General features: G+C 39.7%; 1 protein-coding gene across 2 annotated transcripts in view; it reads left to right on the forward strand.

Moving 5' to 3' along the window:
- The window catches only part of LOC126416038 (muscle-specific protein 300 kDa-like), a 643,030-nt gene that overhangs the window by 479,469 nt on the left and 140,785 nt on the right, over positions 1–22,776 (forward strand). For both annotated transcript variants that reach the window (XM_050083501.1, XM_050083503.1), the window contains 4 exons: positions 7,413–7,625; positions 8,006–8,155; positions 9,957–10,067; positions 11,982–22,418. In XM_050083501.1, coding sequence (XP_049939458.1) covers positions 7,413–7,625; positions 8,006–8,155; positions 9,957–10,067; positions 11,982–22,418 — 10,911 coding nt within the window. The remainder of the gene's footprint in view (positions 1–7,412; positions 7,626–8,005; positions 8,156–9,956; positions 10,068–11,981; positions 22,419–22,776) is intronic.

Genomic DNA, 22,776 nt, shown 5'->3' on the forward strand with positions numbered 1-22,776 from the left:
ATTGTAAGAAAACGTGTCTCAGATATAGAGTTGTCAAGGAGCTATCTATAAATCTGTTGAGACCATATCTTGAAAATAGGCTACCTATCTCCAATATGGGAGGAGATTTGTAGGTAAAAGTTCAAAACCTTCTTGGAAAAGACTCACGGAAGAAGTACAAAATATGGTGAAGAGTGACAAAGTGGAAAGAAAGAGGAGGTGCATTCTTTGTCTATTCCAGAACAACAAGAAACTGCATATAAGCGTGTAAATTGTGATAAACCAGTATGCCTGGAATGTTCGAGTACCGTGTGTGTGTAATAAATAATTTTTTTTTTTTTTTAATTTGAAGCTTGTCCCTGGCATTTGTTTAGACATCTCATGTATTTTTGTAGAGTTCCATTATAAGAGTATTCATGAAAGCAATACATGTTGGAACTGTACTTGACATGGATGGTTGGTTACTTCATTGTACTAATATGTTAATGTACCACTTTGCCAGAAAAGCAAAATTTATTTTTTTCTGTCAGACACACATGTCCTGTTGAGTAATAAAAATCATTCTATCTATTAATGGTAAACTTAATTGTGGCAATATAAGACACTGTTGTTTACTTGACATTTAACATTGCACAGTTTTAGTCCCAGGGGGCAGTAATATTATTTTAAATTAAACTGTAAAATACTATAACACTATTAAAACTTAATCTTAAGAGAGAGAATATTTGAGTGAGAATTATTTAGAGGGAATCTTTAAAAGTTTGACTTCAGTTCATATTGAAACACGTTTAATGGACAACAGAAAGACAAAAAAAATTTTTTTGTTTAAGGAACAGATACATTTTGATCTGCTCAGGGTCATGATGCATACCAACACCTAGTGACCTCCTGTGCAGCTCCTAAACAGGTTGCTATTCCGTCAAGTCATATCAGTCCTGTCACTCAGCTTATGTTATTGTAATACTGTGTGAGGGTGGTTTATAAGTCTGGTAAAAAAGCAAGAAAAAATGTTCATTTTCTCAAAAAGGTCTCCTTTGAGGGCTATACACTTGGTCCAGCAATCCTCAGCTTTTTCATCCCATTGGAAAAATAGGTTCTGTGAGACTTCACCAAATACTTGTTGACGGCAACTATCGTTTTTTCATTTGATGAAAATTTCTTCCCAGAAAGCCAAACTTTTAAGTTATGGAACAGGAAGAAGTCAGTTGGGGCTAAGTATGGTGAAGAGGGTGGATGAGGAACCAATTCAAAGCCCAAACCATACACTTTCATCATTGTTATCACTGACGTTTGAGATGGTGTATTACTCCTTATGAAACAGTGCTTTTTTTGTGCACCAGCCTTGGTATTTTTTTTTTTTTTTTTTTTTTTTTCCACGGCAAGTTTCAATCTTTCTGACAATGATGCATAATAGGGTCCAGTTATGTTTTCGCCTTTTCCCAAGTAATCTATGAGGAGTATTCCTAGGGATTTCCAGAAAATAGGGGCCATCACGTTGTTAGCTGACAAAGTGGTCTTTGCCTCCCTTGGTACACTTTCACCAGCCTTTGTCCATTGTTTTGACTGCCATTTCGACTGTGGTGTGTAATAATTCGTTCAGGTTTCATAAACAGTCACAAATCGGCACAAAAAATGTTGTGGATTGCAGTCAAACAGTGCCAGACATTGTGTTGACACGTTTGCCAGATGCGCTTTCGGTAGATTGTGAGCAATCATGGCATCCACCTCGCATGCATCTTCTTCATAGCCAGTTCTCTGTGCATGATATAATACACTCACTCTAGTTGAGATGCCTCTAGTCACAGCAGTCTTACATTACCATATTATGAATTTTGTCAATGGTTTCCTTCGGACTGACCTCTGTTGGAAGGCCAGAGCACACTTTGTCTTCAGTGCTTCTCTGACCACATTTAAAATCATTAATCTTCTTTGAAACAGCAGTGTCCATGTGGACTTTGTCCAGTTTTGTTTTGATTTGTGTGGCAGTCCAGCCTTTCAAATGAAAATGTTTAATAACATCAAGAAACTCGGTTTTCTCCATTTTGTCACAGTTTACACGGTGACCACTTCAGATGGCTGTCGGCAATGAACAGTACCAGTACATTGTGGAAATTCTTTATATGATCCTTGGAATAATCAAGTTTACCAACCATGAAGGCACAACAGAATGTTCCATTTCTTCATGGAAATTTACCAGACTTATTAAACCACCCTTGTATCAACATTGATTTGCATCTCACCAGTGCTGCATTCAGCACGTGTTGTCTTAATTTATATATTCACTGTCATGCATCTTATTTGTCGTGGATTCAGGTTTTATTGCTATTAGTATTCAATGAAACATGGAGTATGGGTTTGATGAGCTTACTTACACAGTTGTGTCTCAAAAAGAAATGGACAAGTAGCCCTTCTTATCTACAAAACTCTTTATTCCTAATGGAAGACATGTCACAGTACCTTATCCGCTGGTCATGGACACTTACAAGAAATGGGGATTTTACACACCCAGCCTGTAAGCGGTGGAAGGAAAGCAGCATGTGTGGTATAGCCCATGCTATGGGAATGGGTCATGTATCTGAAGAGCATTGCAGGAGTACAACTGTCACATGTACCATCCGCAGAGGGTGCAGGTTTTAGGACCAGGTGACCACCTGCGTTGTATGTAGTTTGTGCAGTGGTTCGTAGACCAAAGAGTGGTAGGCCATAAACATTTTATTTATAGGTGAGGCCTTCTTTAAACATGATAGGTATTTTAACTGCAGGAACAACCACATATACAGGGTGTATACTACCTGGGAGATCCGGGAAAAACCCGGGAATTTTTTCATCCGGGAAAAACCTGGGAATTTTTCATTGTTTTGGTTCTCAGTTAAATTTATGTGATTTTGACTGGTAAGAACCAATACTCTAACAAAGGATATTACTGTATCCTGCTACAGCAGAATAATATTGCAACAACAAAACATGAACAGGAGAAAAAAAAAAAGAAAGAAAATAAAACTAAAGTTGCAAAGGAAATGCGCCGTATACAACAACAAAACAGTGCTCATACAAGTGTCTGCCAACAGCAAAGTGTGTCAAAGGCTTTAGGAAGACTATGCAATGTTTTGTAACAACAAATTGCCTCCAATGAGTGTGGCGTGACAACTGTTTAAATTAGATTCGTTTGAGCCGTTGCAGGCGGGCTCTTGCGCATGCGCAGTTGAGTCGCGTATGAGTAGTACCATCTCCCGCTTCTTGTTACAGATGCGTGGCTGGGCGCCACTACTTATTATTGCCCCGGTTTGGAAATTAGTAAATCTGGGGCTGATGCACAGAGCAGTCTGAGTTGTGGTGGGGAGGTGGGTCGTTTCCACGTGACCTGTGTTTACGTTTAGTGATTTTGTTGTTTCCTCTTCGTTTATTGCTCTCACGTTAAATGATAACAAAACGGATTTTTGTGGTGGGGAGCTATCAAATGAATTAAAATACATTTGCATAATTACGGAAGGCTAAAATATGTTATTAGTTTTAGATTTTATTTCCAACTTTCTGACAGTCAAACATTAATTGCCTTACAGAACAATGAAGTTATTTTGACTGGTTTGCTAAAGAGATTTGGCTTTCATTAATATTTTCTGTTGAGGCAGTCAATTTATTTGAAACGAAGTGTTTAATTTCACACTATTGGCTAGTTTCAACTTTTTGCTGCATTTCAAGTGCACGTATGGCATTATGCCATAATAAAGAACCAAACATGAGATAATACAGTACTGGTACTCCAAGAAAATTTGCATACGAATGTGCATTTTAAGCCAAATTATGCGTTTCAGTATGGTTCATGAAATTCCGACGCTCTTGAAGTATCCTCTGATGTTTCGTTTCTTTTCTGACATAATGTAATATCTTTTAATGTTTTACACGTACGACCATATGGGCTTCCTGCGTCATCGTAGCTGCGCAAGCGTGGTGACGCTTGTTATCTGGCGCTCTCTTGCAACTGCTGAAATGAACCTATTTCTAACAGGTCGCAGGAAATATTGCGAATGGTGGTTTGAAAAGCATTACATTCAATGGAGATTTCCTTTTACGTAAGATGAGCTTTGTGCGAGAATGTACAATGAATTTCTTAAATCACAAAGCGTTTGACTCTCATTTAAAAATCAACTCTGTGAGGACGACCATTTAGAAGAATTTTGAGCCCAGAAGATCAGACATTTATGTCGTTATTAAAAATTTTACTGGCACATTTGTGTGATGTCCAGCATATTAATCTTTAAGACCAATATTATAGGTGAATGCTATGTATATTAATTTAAACCCTTAACGTTTCTTACTTGTGTGTTCACGCAACTTAAGAGTGATCTTGCTATTGGCTGACCACATCACGTGTCAAATGCTGTCATCAGCTGGCGAGATCACGGGACATGAGCTATGACTGGCTTGCAAAAGCGCATCGCAATCTTGATTTCAATGCTTCGGAAAGTGAAGTGACATGCAGTGTTTGGTGGAATTCGAATTTATACCTTCGTAATATGAAAATATGCAGCGTACATGTTGCTGCACATAAAAGGTCTTTCGAAACGTGCCCCCCCCCCCCCCCCCCCCCCCCCCCCCTTCCCCAGAGTTACGTTTTCTAACGTGCCGGGAAATTCTACTCCAGTATAGAAAACCATAACATTCAAAGGATAGATGAGTTTTACAGTGCCGAATAAGAGTATACTGTCACTTAACACGGAAAAAGTGTATTTTAACCTGGGAAAAAGTGTATTTTTAACCGGGAAAAATCTGGGAATATTTTTTCCGTGTGCACGTATACACCCTGCATATAGGACTATGAGAACCTGCATATCCAGTTGCTGCAAGATTGCACCAACAAAGGTTCTTCGTAAACATGTAGGCGAAAATTGTGGATAATTATCTTCTAGGGCCAGTAACACTGCATCTTAGCTTATGTACACTCCTGGAAATTGAAATAAGAACACCGTGAATTCATTGTCCCAGGAAGGGGAAACTTTATTGACACATTCCTGGGGTCAGATACATCACATGATCACACTGACAGAACCACAGGCACATAGACACAGGCAACAGAGCATGAACAATGTCGGCACTAGTACAGTGTATATCCACCTTTCGCAGCAATGCAGGCTGCTATTCTCCCATGGAGGCGATCATAGAGATGCTGGATGTAGTCCAGTGGAACGGCTTGCCATGCCATTTCCACCTGGCGCCTCAGTTGGACCAGCGGTCGTGCTGGACGTGCAGACCGCGTGAGACGACGCTTCATCCAGTCCCAAACATGCTCAATGGGGGACAGATCCAGAGATCTTGCTGGCCAGGGTAGTTGACTTACACCTTCTTGAGCACGTTGGGTGGCACGGGATACATGCGGACGTGCATTGTCCTGTTGGAACAGCAAGTTCCCTTGCCGGTCTAGGAATGGTAGAACGATGGGTTCGATGACGGTTTGGATGTACCGTGCACTATTCAGTGTCCCCTCGACGATCACCAGTGGTGTACGGCCAGTGTAGGAGATCGCTCCCCACACCATGATGCCGGGTGTTGGCCCTGTGTGCCTCGGTCGTATGCAGTCCTGATTGTGGCGCTCACCTGCACGGCGCCAAACACGCATACGACCATCATTGGCACCAAGGCAGAAGCGACTCTCATCACTGAAGACGACACGTCTCCATTCGTCCCTCCATTCACGCCTGTTGCGACACCACTGGAGGCGGGCTGCACGATGTTGGGGCGTGAGCGGAAGACGGCCTAACGGTGTGCGGGACCGTAGCCCAGCTTCATGGAGACGGTTGCGAATGGTCCTCGCTGATACCCCAGGAGCAATAGTGTCCCTAATTTGCTGGGAAGTGGCGGTTCGGTCCCCTACGGCACTGCGTAGGATCCTACGGTCTTGGCGTGCATCCGTGCGTCGCTGCGGTCCGGTCCCAGGTCGACAGGCACGTGCACCATCCGCCGACCACTGGTGACAACATCGATGTACTGTGGAGACCTCACGCCCCACGTGTTGAGCAATTCGGCGGTACGTCCACCCGGCCTCCCGCATGCCCACTATACGCCCTCGCTCAAAGTCCGTCAACTGCACATACGGTTCACGTCCACGCTGTCGCGGCATGCTACCAGTGTTAAAGACTGTGATGGAGCTCCGTATGCCACGGCAAACTGGCTGACACTGACGGCGGCGGTGCACAAATGCTGCGCAGCTAGCGCCATTCGACGGCCAACACTGCGGTTCCTGGTGTGTCCGCTGTGCCGTGCGTGTGATCATTGCTTGTATAGCCCTCTCGCAGTGTCCGGAGCAAGTATGGTGGGTCTGTCACACCGGTGTCAATGTGTTCTTTTTTCCATTTCCAGGAGTGTAGAACAGCTTACTTAAAATTCCTGCTGACCACACTTCCGAAACTGCTGGACAACCGGCTGCCAGTTCCACCACAATGGAACCCGACACTTAATGTTTTGATGTACGAGCACAGCTATCTGTCGATTTTGGGGAACATTGGATCGGATAAGGAGGACACACTGCATGACCAATGCATTCGCCTGACTTGATGCCCATTGATTGCTTTCTTTGGGGCATGTCAAGAGTATGGTTCACGTCACTACAGCTGCCACTAGAGCTGAGCTGATAGCTCGAATCACTGATGTATTCCATCAAATCTGAGTCTCCTGACATGCTCTCCAGAGTTGGATGAGCATTGACTTGAAGGTGTGCAGCATGTACTGGGACACAGAGTGGATGGTTTGAACCATTCATGTAAATTTTTTTATTGTCAGAATGTGCCTAATAATAGTAATTTTTGTGCAATTGTAGTTATTCATTATTATAACTTTAAGGAAACATTCAAGACAGTGTGTTCCTTAATAAAAAAAAAGTATCCTCTGTGTGTGACTTATCATTCTCAAAGTTTGTGAGTTTCTGAAACACCCTGTATAATGGTGTGTTTTCTCAAAGTTTGTGAGTTTCTGAAACACCCTGTATAATGGTGTGTTTAATAAAGTGTAATGAAATGCTTCCTTTGCTAATGGTTACTTCTACGATACAGTATTGTTTGATAGCAAAGATTGACTAACACAATAGTCCTCCTGCTTCTAGTAATTAAAGTTTAGGGAAGCAACACTTGAAGAAAATGTTTGTTTACTGTTGATTACCATACTCATCAGGCGGACCATGTCATTTGACTCATTTACATTTCTAGTACAGATTTGCATTTAAGTAATTAATGATTCTCACTGACGAAAAATGAAATTTCAGAGCATCTGTATTGTAGAAAAATTGGAAGATTATATTCTTCATATGTGATGCTTGCTTATCATTCTTGTATAATTTTTTTTATTATTATTATTTTGACTTTTTTTCCCCATTACTGCTTGTCCACAGTATGGTATAAATTGCTAATGTCATTAATAAAAGTTCATTTTTCCTTATTTTGTAGAATGCCTTACTGCAAGAGACCAGTGAGGAGTGGGAACAATGTGAGAAAAAGATGAAGGATATACGTGCTTGGATTGAGAAATCAAAACAATCACTTGAGTCACCACAGCATAAAAAGCGACCACTGAAAGATCAGCTCAATGCACGGGAGAAGATAATGGCCGAGATTTCCATCCAGAAAACTAAACTCTCTGTATCTGTTGAAAAGCTACAGGTAAGTAATGGGAAGGGGCTAATACTTTGTTGTTCCACATATGTGTAACAGGATCTGGAGTACAGTTATTATAATAAACAGAAAAATCATCATTTCTGACTGTTGATAGTTTTCATTTACGCCTAAAACTTTTTTGTGATTGTGACTGTGAAAGATGGGAGTAGTCATAGGCAAGATACAAATGTAGTCTAGTTCTTCACTTCATTTGTCTGTTTCTGCCCATGACAGACTTTGCATAACATTGGTGAATGTTGTTTTATATTTTCCCTTTCTCACTCTCTCTTTCTTCCTTCTTACAATTATGTTGACTATGGTAGTAGGTGTATCTTCCATATTCTGTTGTCCAATGTGCGTACATAACTGATTTTTATACTTGGCAGGTACATTTTCGATCTGGTGTTGGTGGCGATTCAAAAGTATCAGAAGCAGCACAGGAGATCATTGGCGAGTTGGATCAGCTATTGACAGTTGTGAAAGAACAGGCCGATGGGCTTGAAACTAGTCTCGGCCAGTTGGATCGATATCAACAGGTTAGCTCATAACTCTGTTTTCAGTGTGTGTGTGTGTTTGTGTGTGTGTGTGTGTGTGTGTGTGTGTGTGTGTGTGTGTGTGTGTGTTGGGGACCCCCCCCCCCCCCCCACACACACACACACACACACACACACACACACCACCCTGCCAGGTATCTCATAGCTTGTTTATCTTGACTTCATCAGAAATACTTCTTAAATTTACTATTATTTATGACAAAACTTGAATCTTGTCTTTACTGAAGATGGATGACTGAAATGTGAAATGAAAATTTTTAGTTTTAATCTCTTTATACCTGAATAAATTTCTAGATGAAAGATAAAATAAAAAAATCATGGCATTTTAGAGGTTATCTAAAAACTCAAGAGAATACAGCACTTGTCAGAAGTGCTGCTAGCTTGATGCAAAATCAGCATATGCTGGTACTGGTGCTAGAAAACAGTTAACCTTCCCATTATTAGCACATCATTGATATGATTCTAATTCACGTCATTTAGCATTAAGGGGTTTAATTACAAAAGCAATTCAGATAAAGTAACATTGTATCTCCATAACCCATTTCAATGTGAGCAAAATTCAAAACAAGATGTCCAAGTGAATTGGCAACTGTCTGAAATCTTTAGCACATGTTGGAGTGGTAACTGATTATTTCCAGGTAAAACTGTGTAATATCGAATGAGCTAAGACTCAGGAAGCAGTATAACGTGGATGTCGATAAATGACCAAAGATTAGAAACTGAATGTTTTATCCAGCTCTGTTTCTTGACATCTGAAAAGCCTTTGATACTGCCACCTGGCAAATAGAATATACACTTGTGGATAGTCAAAAGAGGTGTGCGATTGGATTTAAGACATTGCGATTAACATTGTTCTTAGTGGAAAGACAAACATATAAAGAAATGTCTAATGTTTCTCAAGAAGTGTGATAGGATTTTTTATTACTTATGTGAGTATATGTAACCAAACAGATAAAACCAGTGGCTTTCCAATTCTATTCGTAGTTGAAGCATTTGTGGATAGGGAAGTGTCATCAGTGATTGTAAAATCCAGAAACACTTAAAGCTGACCAGTACGTAGTGCGAAGACTGACAGCTGATCATACATTAAAAGTATTGTGATGTGTGTAAACAGATAAAAAGACTTGATATCATTTTACAGGAAGGTCAGGCAATAGACTTGGTAACAACTGCTAAGCATCGAGAAATACTTGTCTGGAGTAAATTAAAGTGAAACAATCACATAAATGTCACCTTGGAGAAGAGAGACTAAGGTTTATCGAAAGAATCCTAATCTGAAGGAAGTGTAATTTACTCCTGAAAATCAATCGTAATATCCTTATTTGAGTGATTCTTGAATATTGTGTCAAAATGAAAATTTGTTTGAGAAAACTATAAAATTAACAAGGAGACTGGCCAGTACTCTCCTTTAGGAGGTGTAGATTAAGTGCTGCCAATAGATTTAGAGATCAAAAACTTTTTTTCCTTCATCTTGACAATTGGTGGGTCTCTTGAGGTCAACCAATATGCCCTTAGTTTGAAAGCTAATGTAGATTTTTGTACTCCTGTGTAAGTATATCAGTACTAGCCAGCTATTCTTTCTCCTCCTAATTCTGTGTGATTCTCTAGTATTGTTAACTGATTGTTCATATCCCCCCTCCCACGCACTCACACACTTACTTCATTTCTACCTTACCTACTGGCTAGCAGTTGAAGAAATCAATTCAGTGAAAATGGGGTGTATGTGTAAAGCAATTAGGTATTATATGAAAGCCATTATGACATGGTACTCTTCTTGCTGCAGGAGATACAGCAGCTTCGCCAACAGGTGGTGCAGATGGAGCAGCAACTCCGCACTGTGATGGCTCCTAATTATTCTCCTCATGATAGAGACAAGGCATTGGAAGAGCAAACTGTAAGTATGCTTTGGGGAATTATTTTTATTACCTAGCTGCTGGCACTTAAATTGTGCCCTTCAATATGACAAGTCACTTATCCTCCGCCAGTCAATTTGCAATATGATGTTAAGAATCGCTTCACTGTTCATACTGTTGATGTAGTTAACTGACACTTTACTATAGGCTACAGATTTTGGTACCTTTAATTTAAATAACGTGGACTAACACAAGTTTTTGAATGCCGTCCTTGTTCTGTACACTGTAATCAGTGTTAGAGTAGTTGCTGTACTCTCACCTTGTATTTAGCTGAAAGCTGGACATTTGCATCCCCAAAGTAACAGACAGTAATTTATTGTGGTAGTAAAACCCATGTAAACACAAACTTAAAGTGTGAAATAAAGGTAGTTTTGTAGAATTCTGTAAACTCTTGTATTAACTGTGTCAAACAGAGCATGTGTTAAGCAAAAGTAAACTAACATGGGTACATCTCATGCCCAGGAGGTTGTCTTTAGTGTGTTTGTGTGTGTGTGTGTGTGTGTGTGTGTGTGTGTGTTTGTCACAAGTGTGTGTGACTGACTGAAGAGTGGAATGGTGAGTGCATGCATATAATTGTGAAATGTATGCACACGATGGACAGAGAGAGAGCTAGAAAAAGTTTTAATAAATGTTTTTAACATAGTATTTTGTTACTGTATAATTCTAATATTTGAGAGCTGTTAATAATATGTTGATAAGTGACATGCCTTAACTCTTTGACTGTTTTGTAGACATTCAGTAGTACTCTCAGTTTACATAATGTGTGTGTGTGTGTTTTTTCTTTAAACAATGTATTTTTATTGTCCTAACAAAAAACAGAAGTGGTTCAGACACAGTATTGCAAATGTATAGGGGAATGATTATAGTAAGCTGTTATTTTCAGGTACAGTCTGTAACATTTGCAAAAATGAAAGATGTTATAAACAGCACAAATGGTGCAAGTTAAACGGAGGTATAAGTAGTATCATGAAAACTTCTGGAAACATTTTGATGAAGGACCGAGCTGGTTGACTTTCATCTGGTCAGAATGCATGGTGGCTGCAAGATCATTTCATCAAGGTGTTTCCATAGTCCTTACTGTGCAGCTGGGATTTCTTTCCTTACTTTTTCCACATCCATGCTTTTATAGATTTCAAGTACAAATTTACTTTTAAACTGTTTGTTCTTTTTTTCCTTTTCTTATCACATTTGCTTGTAGTTGGTTAAGGTTTTTTGATGTCTTACTTTTGCTTTTCTTAATGGTTTTTTTCCTGGGGTACTTGGTATCTTTACTTATATTGCAAGACATTAATACTTATTTCTTGTCTTTCATAATTTCATTAATAGTTGCATTTTCAATCACAAGATTTCTGTTTCTATAATTCAGTTGTACATGCTTTACTGGAATCTTTCTCAATCATTTTTGCAAGATTAATTTTGGGTCTCTTGCTTTGAATTCTGACTTAATTCTTTTTGCTACCTCCTGCCCCTCCCCATCGATCTTGCAGGCATGTCGAGAGCGCATTCTCACCCTCCAGACCAAGATAGATGCACGCAATGAGCGCATCAAACTTCTGATGCAGAGAGGGACTCCTGACTTGGAGCCACTAGACTCTTAACATTTACTTATTGCTCATTCACTTTGGAGGAAGAAGATTGGGCAACTGCTTCGCTCGTCTTTTGTGAATTCAAAAGCTGAGCAATAGAGAAAAATCATCAGTGACATTGGAAACACTTAAAATGAAATGTGAAATGCGGCCACCAGCAAAGTTGGACAAATGATAAGCATAACCCAGAAAATGTATTAATTTTACAAAAATTTATTGATTGGAGACATAAAATGTACTTAGCATATATTATCTGTGTGATGGAAGCTTTCACACATTGTTAACACTGTTATTTTACTGGATGATCAGGGCCTTCAACGAGATATGGGCGCTTTGAGGACCCGTATTCAAGTGTTGATGGACCACATGCACCATATTGATCCATATGTGGTCATAGTTCCTGAAAAAATGGACAGCACCGGTGAAGGCACCGAATATGACAAAACTGGTGTGCGTCAGAGGGTACCGGCATATGCTCTTCCTGTAACATATGCCGATATTGCTGCAGGTCGCACAAGCCCTTGTCCATTTGCAGAACAAGTAGACAACAGGAATGAAAAACCAATGAGAGTATCTGTCATAAAAACAGTTACACAAAAGACACTGACCAAGGAAGTGGAATCAAGTTCCAATCTAGCTGAAGAACCAAAAGTGGAAGAGCTTGTGCAAGAAATGTCACAAATTCCTCAAAAAATTATTAAAGAACAACATGAAGAACCAATCATTAATAGCCAGAATAATGAAGTCAGTCACATAAGAGACACAGACACTATCTCAGATATTGAAGTTGCAGAATGTCCTAAAAACTTAACACAAAGCATTGAACCTGAAACTGAAAAACCAGTTACAGAACGGAGAGGCAGATCTCCAAGGCGTAGAGACATCACTTGCAAAATTTCAAATGTTGCTGAGATTGTCTCGTCTCCGAACCGTCAGGTGCATGAAACAGAAGCTGCAGTAACACTTAAACAAGGGAAGTCCGAAAATCCACAGATCTTACATCAGACTCCTAGGAAACAGCAACAGATAATTCCAAAAGAATCTTTAAAACCTGATCAGAGGCGTGGCCGATCCCCGAGTCCAATGTGGAATCCAGGATCGACTTCGTATGCTGATATACTTCGCGGGCGACATGACTGGGGTGTTGAAAGCTATCATACACCACAAGACACAGCAGAATTTCTGCAGCAAGAGGTGCTTGCCCAAGCTGCACATGTTGAGGCTGTGCCTATAGTTGAGACAGTTCCAGTGGTTGAGGCAGTACCAGTTGAACCTGTGTCAGCAGTATTTGATTACATTCAGCAGCCACCTGATCTAGTAGGATTTATAGCATCAGGTCAGCAGCTTCTTAATTCTGGTCTTGGGACATATCATGCAACTGCTGAGCAGTATATTGTGCCCGAGACTTCTTTGGAAAAGCCAGCAGAAGATTTTGAGACCGTCATAGTTGAACAGCCAGTTTATGAGCAAGAAGTGGACCAGCCAGTGTCTTTTAGTGGTAAACAGTCATACGACTCTGAAGAATTTGAAATGATCGAACAGCCTGATCAGTTGGAAGATAATGTTACTGTTTTGTCCCATGCACCTGCCATTCCTGCAGAAGCAGGTGAACTAGCAGCAGAAAATGATAACACCTATTATGAAATATCAGCTGCAGGTAATGATACCACCACTGTTGTTACACATAAAGCGGAAGAGGAACTTCAGAGAACTGAAAACATAGGAAGTCCTGTTGATATTGACCGGTGCCATATGTCTTATGCACAAATTGTAGCACAAGGACTGTGCACTAAATCTCTCCAGCCATCCAGCCAGACAGTGCCGGTGTATAAAAGCAGACGAAACGATCGATCACTTTCTCCTCGACATATGTCACCTGCAGGTTGTTATTCAAGAGAGTGGTCTGCCTCTCCTTCCCGTGAGCGTTTTAATACGGGGAGGGCTGAGTCAGCTAGATCTCTTCCGCCTGCACGAAGTGGCTCTGTACCAACAAGTGACACATCTCTAAGGAGTGTGAACAGTCAAAGTAACCAAGGAAAGAAAGGAGTTTTTGCTGATGCAAAAACTAATGCTTCTCTCCAGCCAAATGTTCCAGCTGAATGTAAAAAATCAGGGAGAAACAAACAGAAGAAAAAGAAAATCACTGGTGATATACAGATGGATAATATTCCTGTACAACAGTCTTTTTTCTTCCCAGAAGTTGAAGACATTGATACCTCAACTAATGGAGAGCAAAAGATGGATATAACTAGCTTAGAAGATCAAGCTGTGGGTATCATGACTTCAACTGAACGGAAAGATGTAAATACTAAGAAAAGTAATATGAGAAATACCAAATCAAATGCACACAGTCCTCAGACTCCCCTGATAGCAGAAGAGATTCTCAGTAACAAAGAAAACCAGGCTCAAAATGATTCAAAAATTATTGGAACAGAAGAGACGCACAAACATCAAGGAGATGTGGTGCCTTCTGAACAAGATAAAAAGAAGAAACAGAAGAAGAAGAAACCAGAGAAGCTACAAAATGATGATGAAATAGAAAAAGCATTGAAGGAAATTGCTGAAATGGAACATTTACATATCAAACACAAAGGGAAGAAAGAATTGCTCCCAGAAACAAAACCTGAGAAAGAAGAAAAGAAAAATGTCAAGAAAAGTAAATCAGTAAATAATAATGAGGGTTCTGAGACTGATCCAAAACAAGGGTCAGATGGTGGAATAGCACTGTCAGAAGATGCAAATATCACTCAGGAATCCAAAACTAAGAAAAAGCCTCAAAACAAGACAGAGGCTGTGAATTACGAAAATCAGGATACACCAAGATCCAAGCGTAGACGTGGAAAGAAGCAAGTTGATAATGGAAGCAAGACAGAATTAGCTTCAGTTTCCCATTTGGATATGGTTGAAGGTGTCGTGGAAATCACACAAACAGATGGCAAAATAAATATTTGTCATGCCACTGCTTCTATTCCATTTGAAGTAGCACAAGAGTCAGATGAAGTAGTGGTGACACTTTCTGATCCAAATAGTAAGAGTGATCAAAATGTAGACACACAGAGCAATACTGCTTCACAAACTAAAACAGCCAGTAGCAGGAGGAGAAAAGGTGGTTCTAAGACTGTGAGTGAAAGCAGTATTCCAGTTTTAGAGCCTAATACTCAGAGTACTTCCTCAGCACCCATCTCACTGGAAGCCGATGGAAATATTCCCTTGAATGATCAAGCCGTTAAAGAAATACAAGATGCTATTAGAGAAACAGATGATCCATGTATTGATTTTGAAGAGAACAAGGCTGATCAATTCCCTAGAAACACACTTCACAACTTGTCCACAAAAATTACTAAACACCCAACAGAGATGGAAAATAAAATTGTTTCTGATGCTACAGATTCTCTACAAAACTGTGAAGAAAAATTGTTGGCTTCCAAAGCAACAGAAGCTAGCAGTGAAACTACTCCACCTAGTACAGAAAAGTTGGAACTAGATCACTCTAAAAAGAATACCAGAAAGTCAAAGAAAGCTAAACATTTAAATAATAAGGATTTAAATAGTCACGTAAATAAACCTGGATTTAAATCTGTTGAACAGACACAATTGTTATACACAGAGAGAGGAAGTCTGGAACCACACCATAAAAATTATAGTGCTGATAACAACATTTGTGAAGTAGAGAGTAGTAATTTAATTTCAAATGCAGAAAATGAGCTTACAGTTGAAAAGAAGCATGCTTTAGAAGAAACATTCACATTGGAGAAACCACTCAGTATTTCTGAAGACGTTGATGTTCTAAGCAATGCTAAGTGCCTAGAAGAAGATGCAGTGAAAATGGGAGAAACAACCAAACATCAAATACCAAAAGAAATAATGTTATTGCAAAAAGCAAGGGATGTAGATGCCAAAGAGCTGGAAGTAATGAAACAGCCAACTATGGAAAGTGGAGAATGCAAAATGCCAGCATCCCAAGAGGATGAAGTTGTTTCATTGTGTTCAGAAATACACACCTCTGAAAAGACAGGATTTTCTCCATCAACAGGAATGGATGATATGAAGTTGACAACTGTGACGACACAGACGATGATAAAGGACTTACCTACTGACATGAATACCAGCCATCCAGTTGGGGGAGAGACACATGTGCATAAAAGAGAAATTGTTCCTAAATTGAGTGATGAAAATATTTCTCCTTCAACCCCATCCACAGAAGACACAACACAAAATGCAGACTCCGTTAGTATGACTAAGAAGAAGAAAAACAAGAGGACAAAACAATTGAAATCGGGAAAGATAAAAATATCTGAGGAGTTAAATATCCATGTTGAAAAGGAAGTAAGTCCAGAGCAGGACCAAATGAATGAATTGAAACATGACGAGGCTCCTGGGAAGAGTCATAGCATTGTCATGGAGACAATATCTTCAGAACAACCTACAAATGATTCAGAATTCAAAACTGGAGAAGAACTGGCAGATCAGGAGATTCAAAAACAGTGTGACACAAAATCAGATGACACACTAGACATTAAGAAAAAGAGCCGCAGTAAACGTAGTAAGAAAATGAAGTCAGAAGAGACTACTCCAGCCAGCCCTAAGTTTCCAGGTGTGGATATTGTGCCTTCCAACAGATCTCTTGATGAACAAGTGCCATTACAAAGTACTACATCCCAAGAAAAATTTGTGTCAGACAGCACCAATGTTGGTGGGAACTCTACCCAGAAGCCAGCATCTTCTAAAAAGAGCAAAAAACAGAAAAGCAAGGCCATCACTTCAGATGCGGACAGTGCACCAAAGGAAATTGTTAAAGATGTATCTGGTGAAGGAATAAGTGGCAGGAAAGTTGTGACTATTGTTGATAAGGTGGAACTAGAACATATAGACCCACCAGAGCTACATATGATGCAAACTTCTCCAAGCCAAGGACAACTCAGTGAGGAGATCAAGGAAACAAAATTAGCTGACCAGAAGATCACAACAGAGCAATTCATTTGGAAGGAAAGAAAAATGTTGGAAACCATCAGTGATAATCTGGCAGAGACCGCAAAAGTAGGTAGTGAAGCAATTTCCAGTGTGCAGCTTGTACATCCTAGAGAGTTTCTTGTGAAAGAAAACTCTAACGAAGAAATTAAACCATCTATAGGAAATAAAAGTGAAAAATGTGATAGAGTTACAGAATCAATAGAAATAGCTAGTGATGTTGTGGAAACCCCGGGAGAGTTCGTAGTGGCAGAAAACTTTAGTAGAGAAGTAAAACCATCTATAGGAAATGAAACTGAAAAATATGTTACAGCTACTAAACCGATAGAAATCAGTAGTGTTACTGCTACTGAAACCCCAGAAAAACCATTAAGTTTTCAGGACTCTGAAAGGCCAGAGCTGATGGATACAGAGTTAGGAGCCACAAATTTAAGAACACAAAAGGAAGAAAAGATGAATGACTTTGTACCACCGCATGTAAATTTGTTACACTTTGAAGCTGAATATACGAGTATACCTGGCACTTCATCTGATAACATGCAGGAAAATGTTTTTATTGAAAACAAGCTAAAAATTGATAATGAAGTAATGATTGAGAGTCAAGATACACAGTCTGGTAGAAAAGAAACTGAACATCCTTTGAAATCTGAAACATCAGATCCTGGAATTGCTAAAGATATTAGTTCTTCCACTGCTGTCTCTGCTCAAGGAGAAGCTACAAGCAAGAAAGGTGCTGTTGAACAAGAGATTCAAATTCTTTGTGATGATGTCACCCAAGATGCTGAGATGTGTATTTGTGATGCTTATGCTCCAGAGGGAAGCAGTTTCACAGCAGCTGTAGATGATATTGTATACAAGAAACCTTACCCTCAGATACAAGATGTGTTGCAGGCACCAGAGAGTCAGCAAATGAAAAGTGAGGAACCGTCAAGTCAGTACCAGGAGGTAGAGTCGGAGGAAATGTGGTTAGAGAAGACAACACGACAGAGTGAGGAAGATAAACCACTGGAAACACCTGATCATGGCAAGGAAGAAGAGTTCCAAGAAGAAAGTGTGCAGGGTGGGAGAGATAAGCTGAACAGAGCAGGAGTTATTGACAAAGGAGCCAGTGCAGGGAAAAAAGGAAAGAAATCGACCAAAAGAGATGTTAAGTTAAAATCCACTTCAGATAATGCGAAAGATAAAACTCATCCTTCTCCAGTATCTGTGTCAACTGAAACACATAAGTTTGTGGAAGAAATAAGAAGCGCAGAAAGCATGAAGTTAGAACTGTTGCCAGATGTGAAACAACATACGGACTCTGACAGTCAAGTAAAACCTGAAGGGCTTAGTAAAGTAGAGCCTACTTTAGTAGATACAGCAAATGCAGACTCTCAAATAAAAAGACAAAAACCAAATAAGAAAGTAAAAAAAGTAAAAATTGTTTCTGAACTAAAAGCTGACACCTCAGGTGCTGAACATACTATGCATGAAGCTATTCCAAAATCACCAATTTCTGATTCTGAACATTCTGCACAAGAAGAAAGTACAGGTAAGAAAAAGAAAACAAAGAAACCCAAGAATAAATTACCCATTGAAGGTGGGCCAAAACAGAAGTCAGAAACTGATGCAAAGAACATATCTGATGAGACTGTGACTGATGTAAAGAAGACAACAGATGCACCTTTACAGAGACGAGATACAAGGAAGAAACTTCAGCGACCTGCTGACATAATACCACCACTACATTTAGAGGAAAGAGCTACTAAGAACTCTGAAGCTCAAGATGTGCCTAATCAACATTCTTTCTTAGGTGCACCTTCACACCGTACTTCACCTTTTATTCCTGAAGTGCTCACTGACTTGGAAAGTGTGGTTTTGACACCTGAATGGATGGCAAAATCACCTCCAGTAAGGACAATCATAGAAAATCCTTTTGTTAGTAACACCATCCATCAGCAGGATAATGTGGTCATTGCTGAAAGCCCTAGGGATCATTTTGATGAAAGTCAAAATGACAAAGAGGACGATTCTTTGCTACTATTATCTGGCAGTACTCCTCCATCATCATTCAGTGTTTTCCCTCAGTCTCCTGTATCAGCAGAATCAGATTCTGGTATTGCAGATGAACTTCTTAGTCCCAGACAGGAAGATGTTTGTGGCTTGGGTTTGGATGAAAATGCAGCCATTTTTGGATCAGTGAAAGAGAGGTCAAGAAAGCCAAGGAAGATTGTTGAAATAATAGCACCCACTGATAAAAGTTTTGAGGAAGAAATTAAGGAACAGGAGTTCTCTGTTGGTTTGGATAGTGTTGAAGACCAAAGTTCCATTGAGGAAAATGTTAAAAAGCTTCAGCAAAAAATGAAGAAAAGGAAACAACGTCCAAAAATACCAGAAGAGTTCATTAGTTCTTCACAGAATAGAGATGTTATTCGTGCTGAGTTGGGTGAGTCTACATTTGACAGACCTACAGAAATAGATGTTCCAGTCACTGAAGGGAAGGAAGTTCCAGCACCTCGTACCAATGACCTGAAAAATGTTGGTGATGTGCAACAAATTCTCACCTCCGTTGACAACGACAACAGTTTATCAAATGTTAAAGTTAAGTCATACGAGAAACAGGATAGCATCACAGGCAGTGTTGAAGACGTTGACTCACGCTGTCAGGAAGCTAATGTAGAGAAAGATGTCACTGTTATGACAACTTCCAAATTAATATCAGATGTTATCTCCCCAGAAACAACAGCAAGCTCATTTAGCGATGCATGGATTAATGCACTTGATGAGCCTATCTTGTTTGATGATAGTGATGAAGATACGTCTAAGCTTATTGAAAGTCATAACAAAGAGTGCAGTATGAACACACAAGTATCTTTGATAAATAAAGAAGAAATGCCCTCTGGAAAAATAGAAGTAAAAGATACTCTTTTGGACGAAATCTCGTCATTGGTTACTACACATTTAGCTCCAGATGAGGATGTAGAGCCAAAACTTAAGGATGAAGATCTTCAGAAAAACAGAACAGATATGTCTGATAAAATCCTTGAAGACAATCAGACAGACAAAAGTCATTATCAGCATGATCTATTCAATAATGACGTTACAAGAAAGGATACAGTAAAGCCAAAGGAGATTGTGGGAAGTGAACTGGAACAAGAAGCATGCAAAGAAGTTACTGCTGATGACAGAGGATTACTAGTGACTCATGACATTCAGAAAACCGAAATCACTGACTTCCTTAGCCCACCCACTGGCAGTATTGAGACACAACTGCAAAATCCTATAGAGAAAGCCAAAGAGCTGGAAACTGTGGCTATTCGATATGAAACAAGTGACAGTGATTATAAAAACAAAGAAAAGTTAAAGTTCATTTCCTTGGATGCATGGCCGATATGTCACACATACCAGGAGAGTGAAGCAAAGTGGCAACTAATAAATGCAGAGCATATAAAAAATGAAAAGGAAGGTGAAGTGAGAGTGAAGTCTGTTGTGACTCCTGCAAAGACTGAAGAGAGGCCAGAGTTCCCAGATGAAAAACAAGTCGCGTTACCATGCAGTAAACAAGATCATCATGAGAGTGCTCCTCTATTTACAAATACATTGCGGTATGATGTTATTTCTATATATGAAGCAGAGAGAGACTGGCAGGAAAGTAAATCATTAAAACAGAGTAATTTGGATTATGATTCTGATGTTGCCCGAGTGACTACAGGTGCAGAAATAAGTGAGGAAGATAGGCAACCAGATTCTGACATACAGACGATCATGATTGATGGAAGTGCAATTCAAGATAATGTGAAACTAAGAGAAACAGAGGATGCAGACTCTAATGATGTAAAGTTGAAAACAGCTACACAAGAAGCATTAATACCAGGAAGCACCGATAAACAAAAAATAAATCCTGTACAAAAGTATGCCCTTGAATGTCTTGCACAAGAAAGACCCTGGAACGATTTCTTGAAGTTCGTTGATGCTGAAAAACAGTGGAAGAAATTAACCATGCAGAAGTCACTTAGATTTCAGGTTTCTGCATTGGCTACTGAAAACCTTACACAGGAGGTAATTGTTACTGAAAAGCCAGTGGAACCTGTGAAACATGTGACTGCCGAGAGAAACACAGAAACTGAAACAATGCCATCTGCACAACATTCTGCTCTTGAGAACTTGGCAAATGAAAGGCATTGGAATGATTCTCTGAAGCTGATTCATGCTGAGAGGCAATGGAAGGAACTCGATGCCATGAAGGACACACCCACTTCAGCAGTGTCTGTCTCCACAACACTAGAAGAAGGAGTTGTTGACAGTACACAGATAGTTATTAAACCAGTAAAAACTCTCAAGCAGATATTTGCTGATGGGTTTGAGGAATTTGTGCCCAAAAATAGAGTTGCTGCTTTTGTAAGTGCTGAAGGTGAAGGAATTCAGATTACAAAGGAGCCTTTTATGGAAACAGATAGGGTACAAATTCTTGAAGACAGTGTGCCAGTAAGTCAGCATCTTGATTGTACAACTTTAAATGTGGGGATTGGAGATATTGATAGGGAGGAGATTCATTTTACAGATTTGACACATAAAGATGATAGTAACCAAGAGTTTATATCTTCTGTTACACCAGAAACACAAACTGATGTGTCATCTGGAAAATCATGGGCAGATATTGTTGCTAGCAAGCCTGAAACAACTGTAAAAATGTCACCACCTCATGAAGAAACTACTGAGTCTGCAGCTGGTAGTTTGGATACTGAGAAATCAGCTGTTGTGGAGGGCACAAAGTTACTGTTATATCCTACAGAACAATCTGTAATGTCATTACCAAAGATACAGATACAGCAACAAGAAGAAGAAGATGATGATATTAATCTTGGTGACACTGCTCAAAAAATTGATCCAGATGGTTTTATTGAGATTGTTTCTAAGAAAGAGTTAAGGAGAAGACGGTCAAGATCCAGATCAGGCTCACGCATTAGTAGTGATGTATCAAAGGAAAATGATGTAGTTTATTCTGAAAATGCTCTTGTATCAGAAAATGTTAAAGACCCCTCTGATGAAAGTAAGATTTTGAGGGCAGAAATAAAAATTAGTTCCGTAGATGTCCCCTTTGAGAAGAACCATGACTTGAAGCTGAAGCAAAGGCAGTTATCAGGTCCAGCAGATGAGAACACCAGGGAACAAACCTCAATTTCTGCAGCTGATTCAAATGACTTTAAAGACGAAGATAAAAGCAAAATGAAACGTGAAAGATCACAACAGAGACTAGCTACGAACGATAGGCACAGGATTCGCAGAGACAGTAGCCGAAAGAAACATTACTCTGAAAGTGAACGTGAAGTTGATGAGATATTACGTGTATTGCAAAAGGAGGAAATACTGCGACAGTTTATTCCCCTTGATGAAACTTTCTGGGCAAATAAATGGAAATTTCATGATTCAGAAGTTCAGTGGCAGACACTTCTAGCCTTGTCAAGATCATCATTAACTGAACAAACTTCAGAAGTAGAGGCTTACAATGGTGATGATCATCGACGAGATAAGGATGATGGGGGAAGCAGTGGGAACAGTTCACCAGGCTCCAGAACTCCTAGAGGTGTTGGTGAGGGAGGGTATCCTGACACCACGACAGAGGTGCTAAGTGCTGATCTGCCAGGTGGCATGTGCAGCTGGCCTGCTGAAAGCACCTACCTTTCCTTAGAAGAACACACGTCCCGCCTCGCCCACAGAGTTGCAGAGGATGTCTTCACCAACCTGGAGGAAGAGCCGCACATCAGTCTTGCCAAGGACGATTGGGTATCACAGCTGAAGGTTCGAGATGTTTGTTGTGTGTTTCCCCTATGTCCTGGCAGACAGCTGTTCATTTTGACTGCTAATGCTTTTTTGATTCTTCAGTGTTTTCCTTTCTCTCCAGGTTTTCATAACAAGTGTTACGTTAATTCTTCATATATTTTGAGTTGGGCTGTACAGCTTCATTAACTGTTTTCAATTAACAAAATTATCATTTTGTTTGGCCATAGTTAAACCTTTGTTGTTTTTGGAACTATTTCTATTATTATTTCTGCTGATATGTTTAAAGCATTTGGTGATACAACCCAAATTTACTAATTTAATCATGCAAAATTTAAAACAAAACATGCTTGTCAGCCTAAAGCTATCTTTATAAAAC

The sequence above is a fragment of the Schistocerca serialis genome, chromosome 8 (genome assembly GCF_023864345.2).
Source record: "Schistocerca serialis cubense isolate TAMUIC-IGC-003099 chromosome 8, iqSchSeri2.2, whole genome shotgun sequence".
Taxonomy (NCBI): Eukaryota; Metazoa; Arthropoda; class Insecta; order Orthoptera; family Acrididae; genus Schistocerca; species Schistocerca serialis.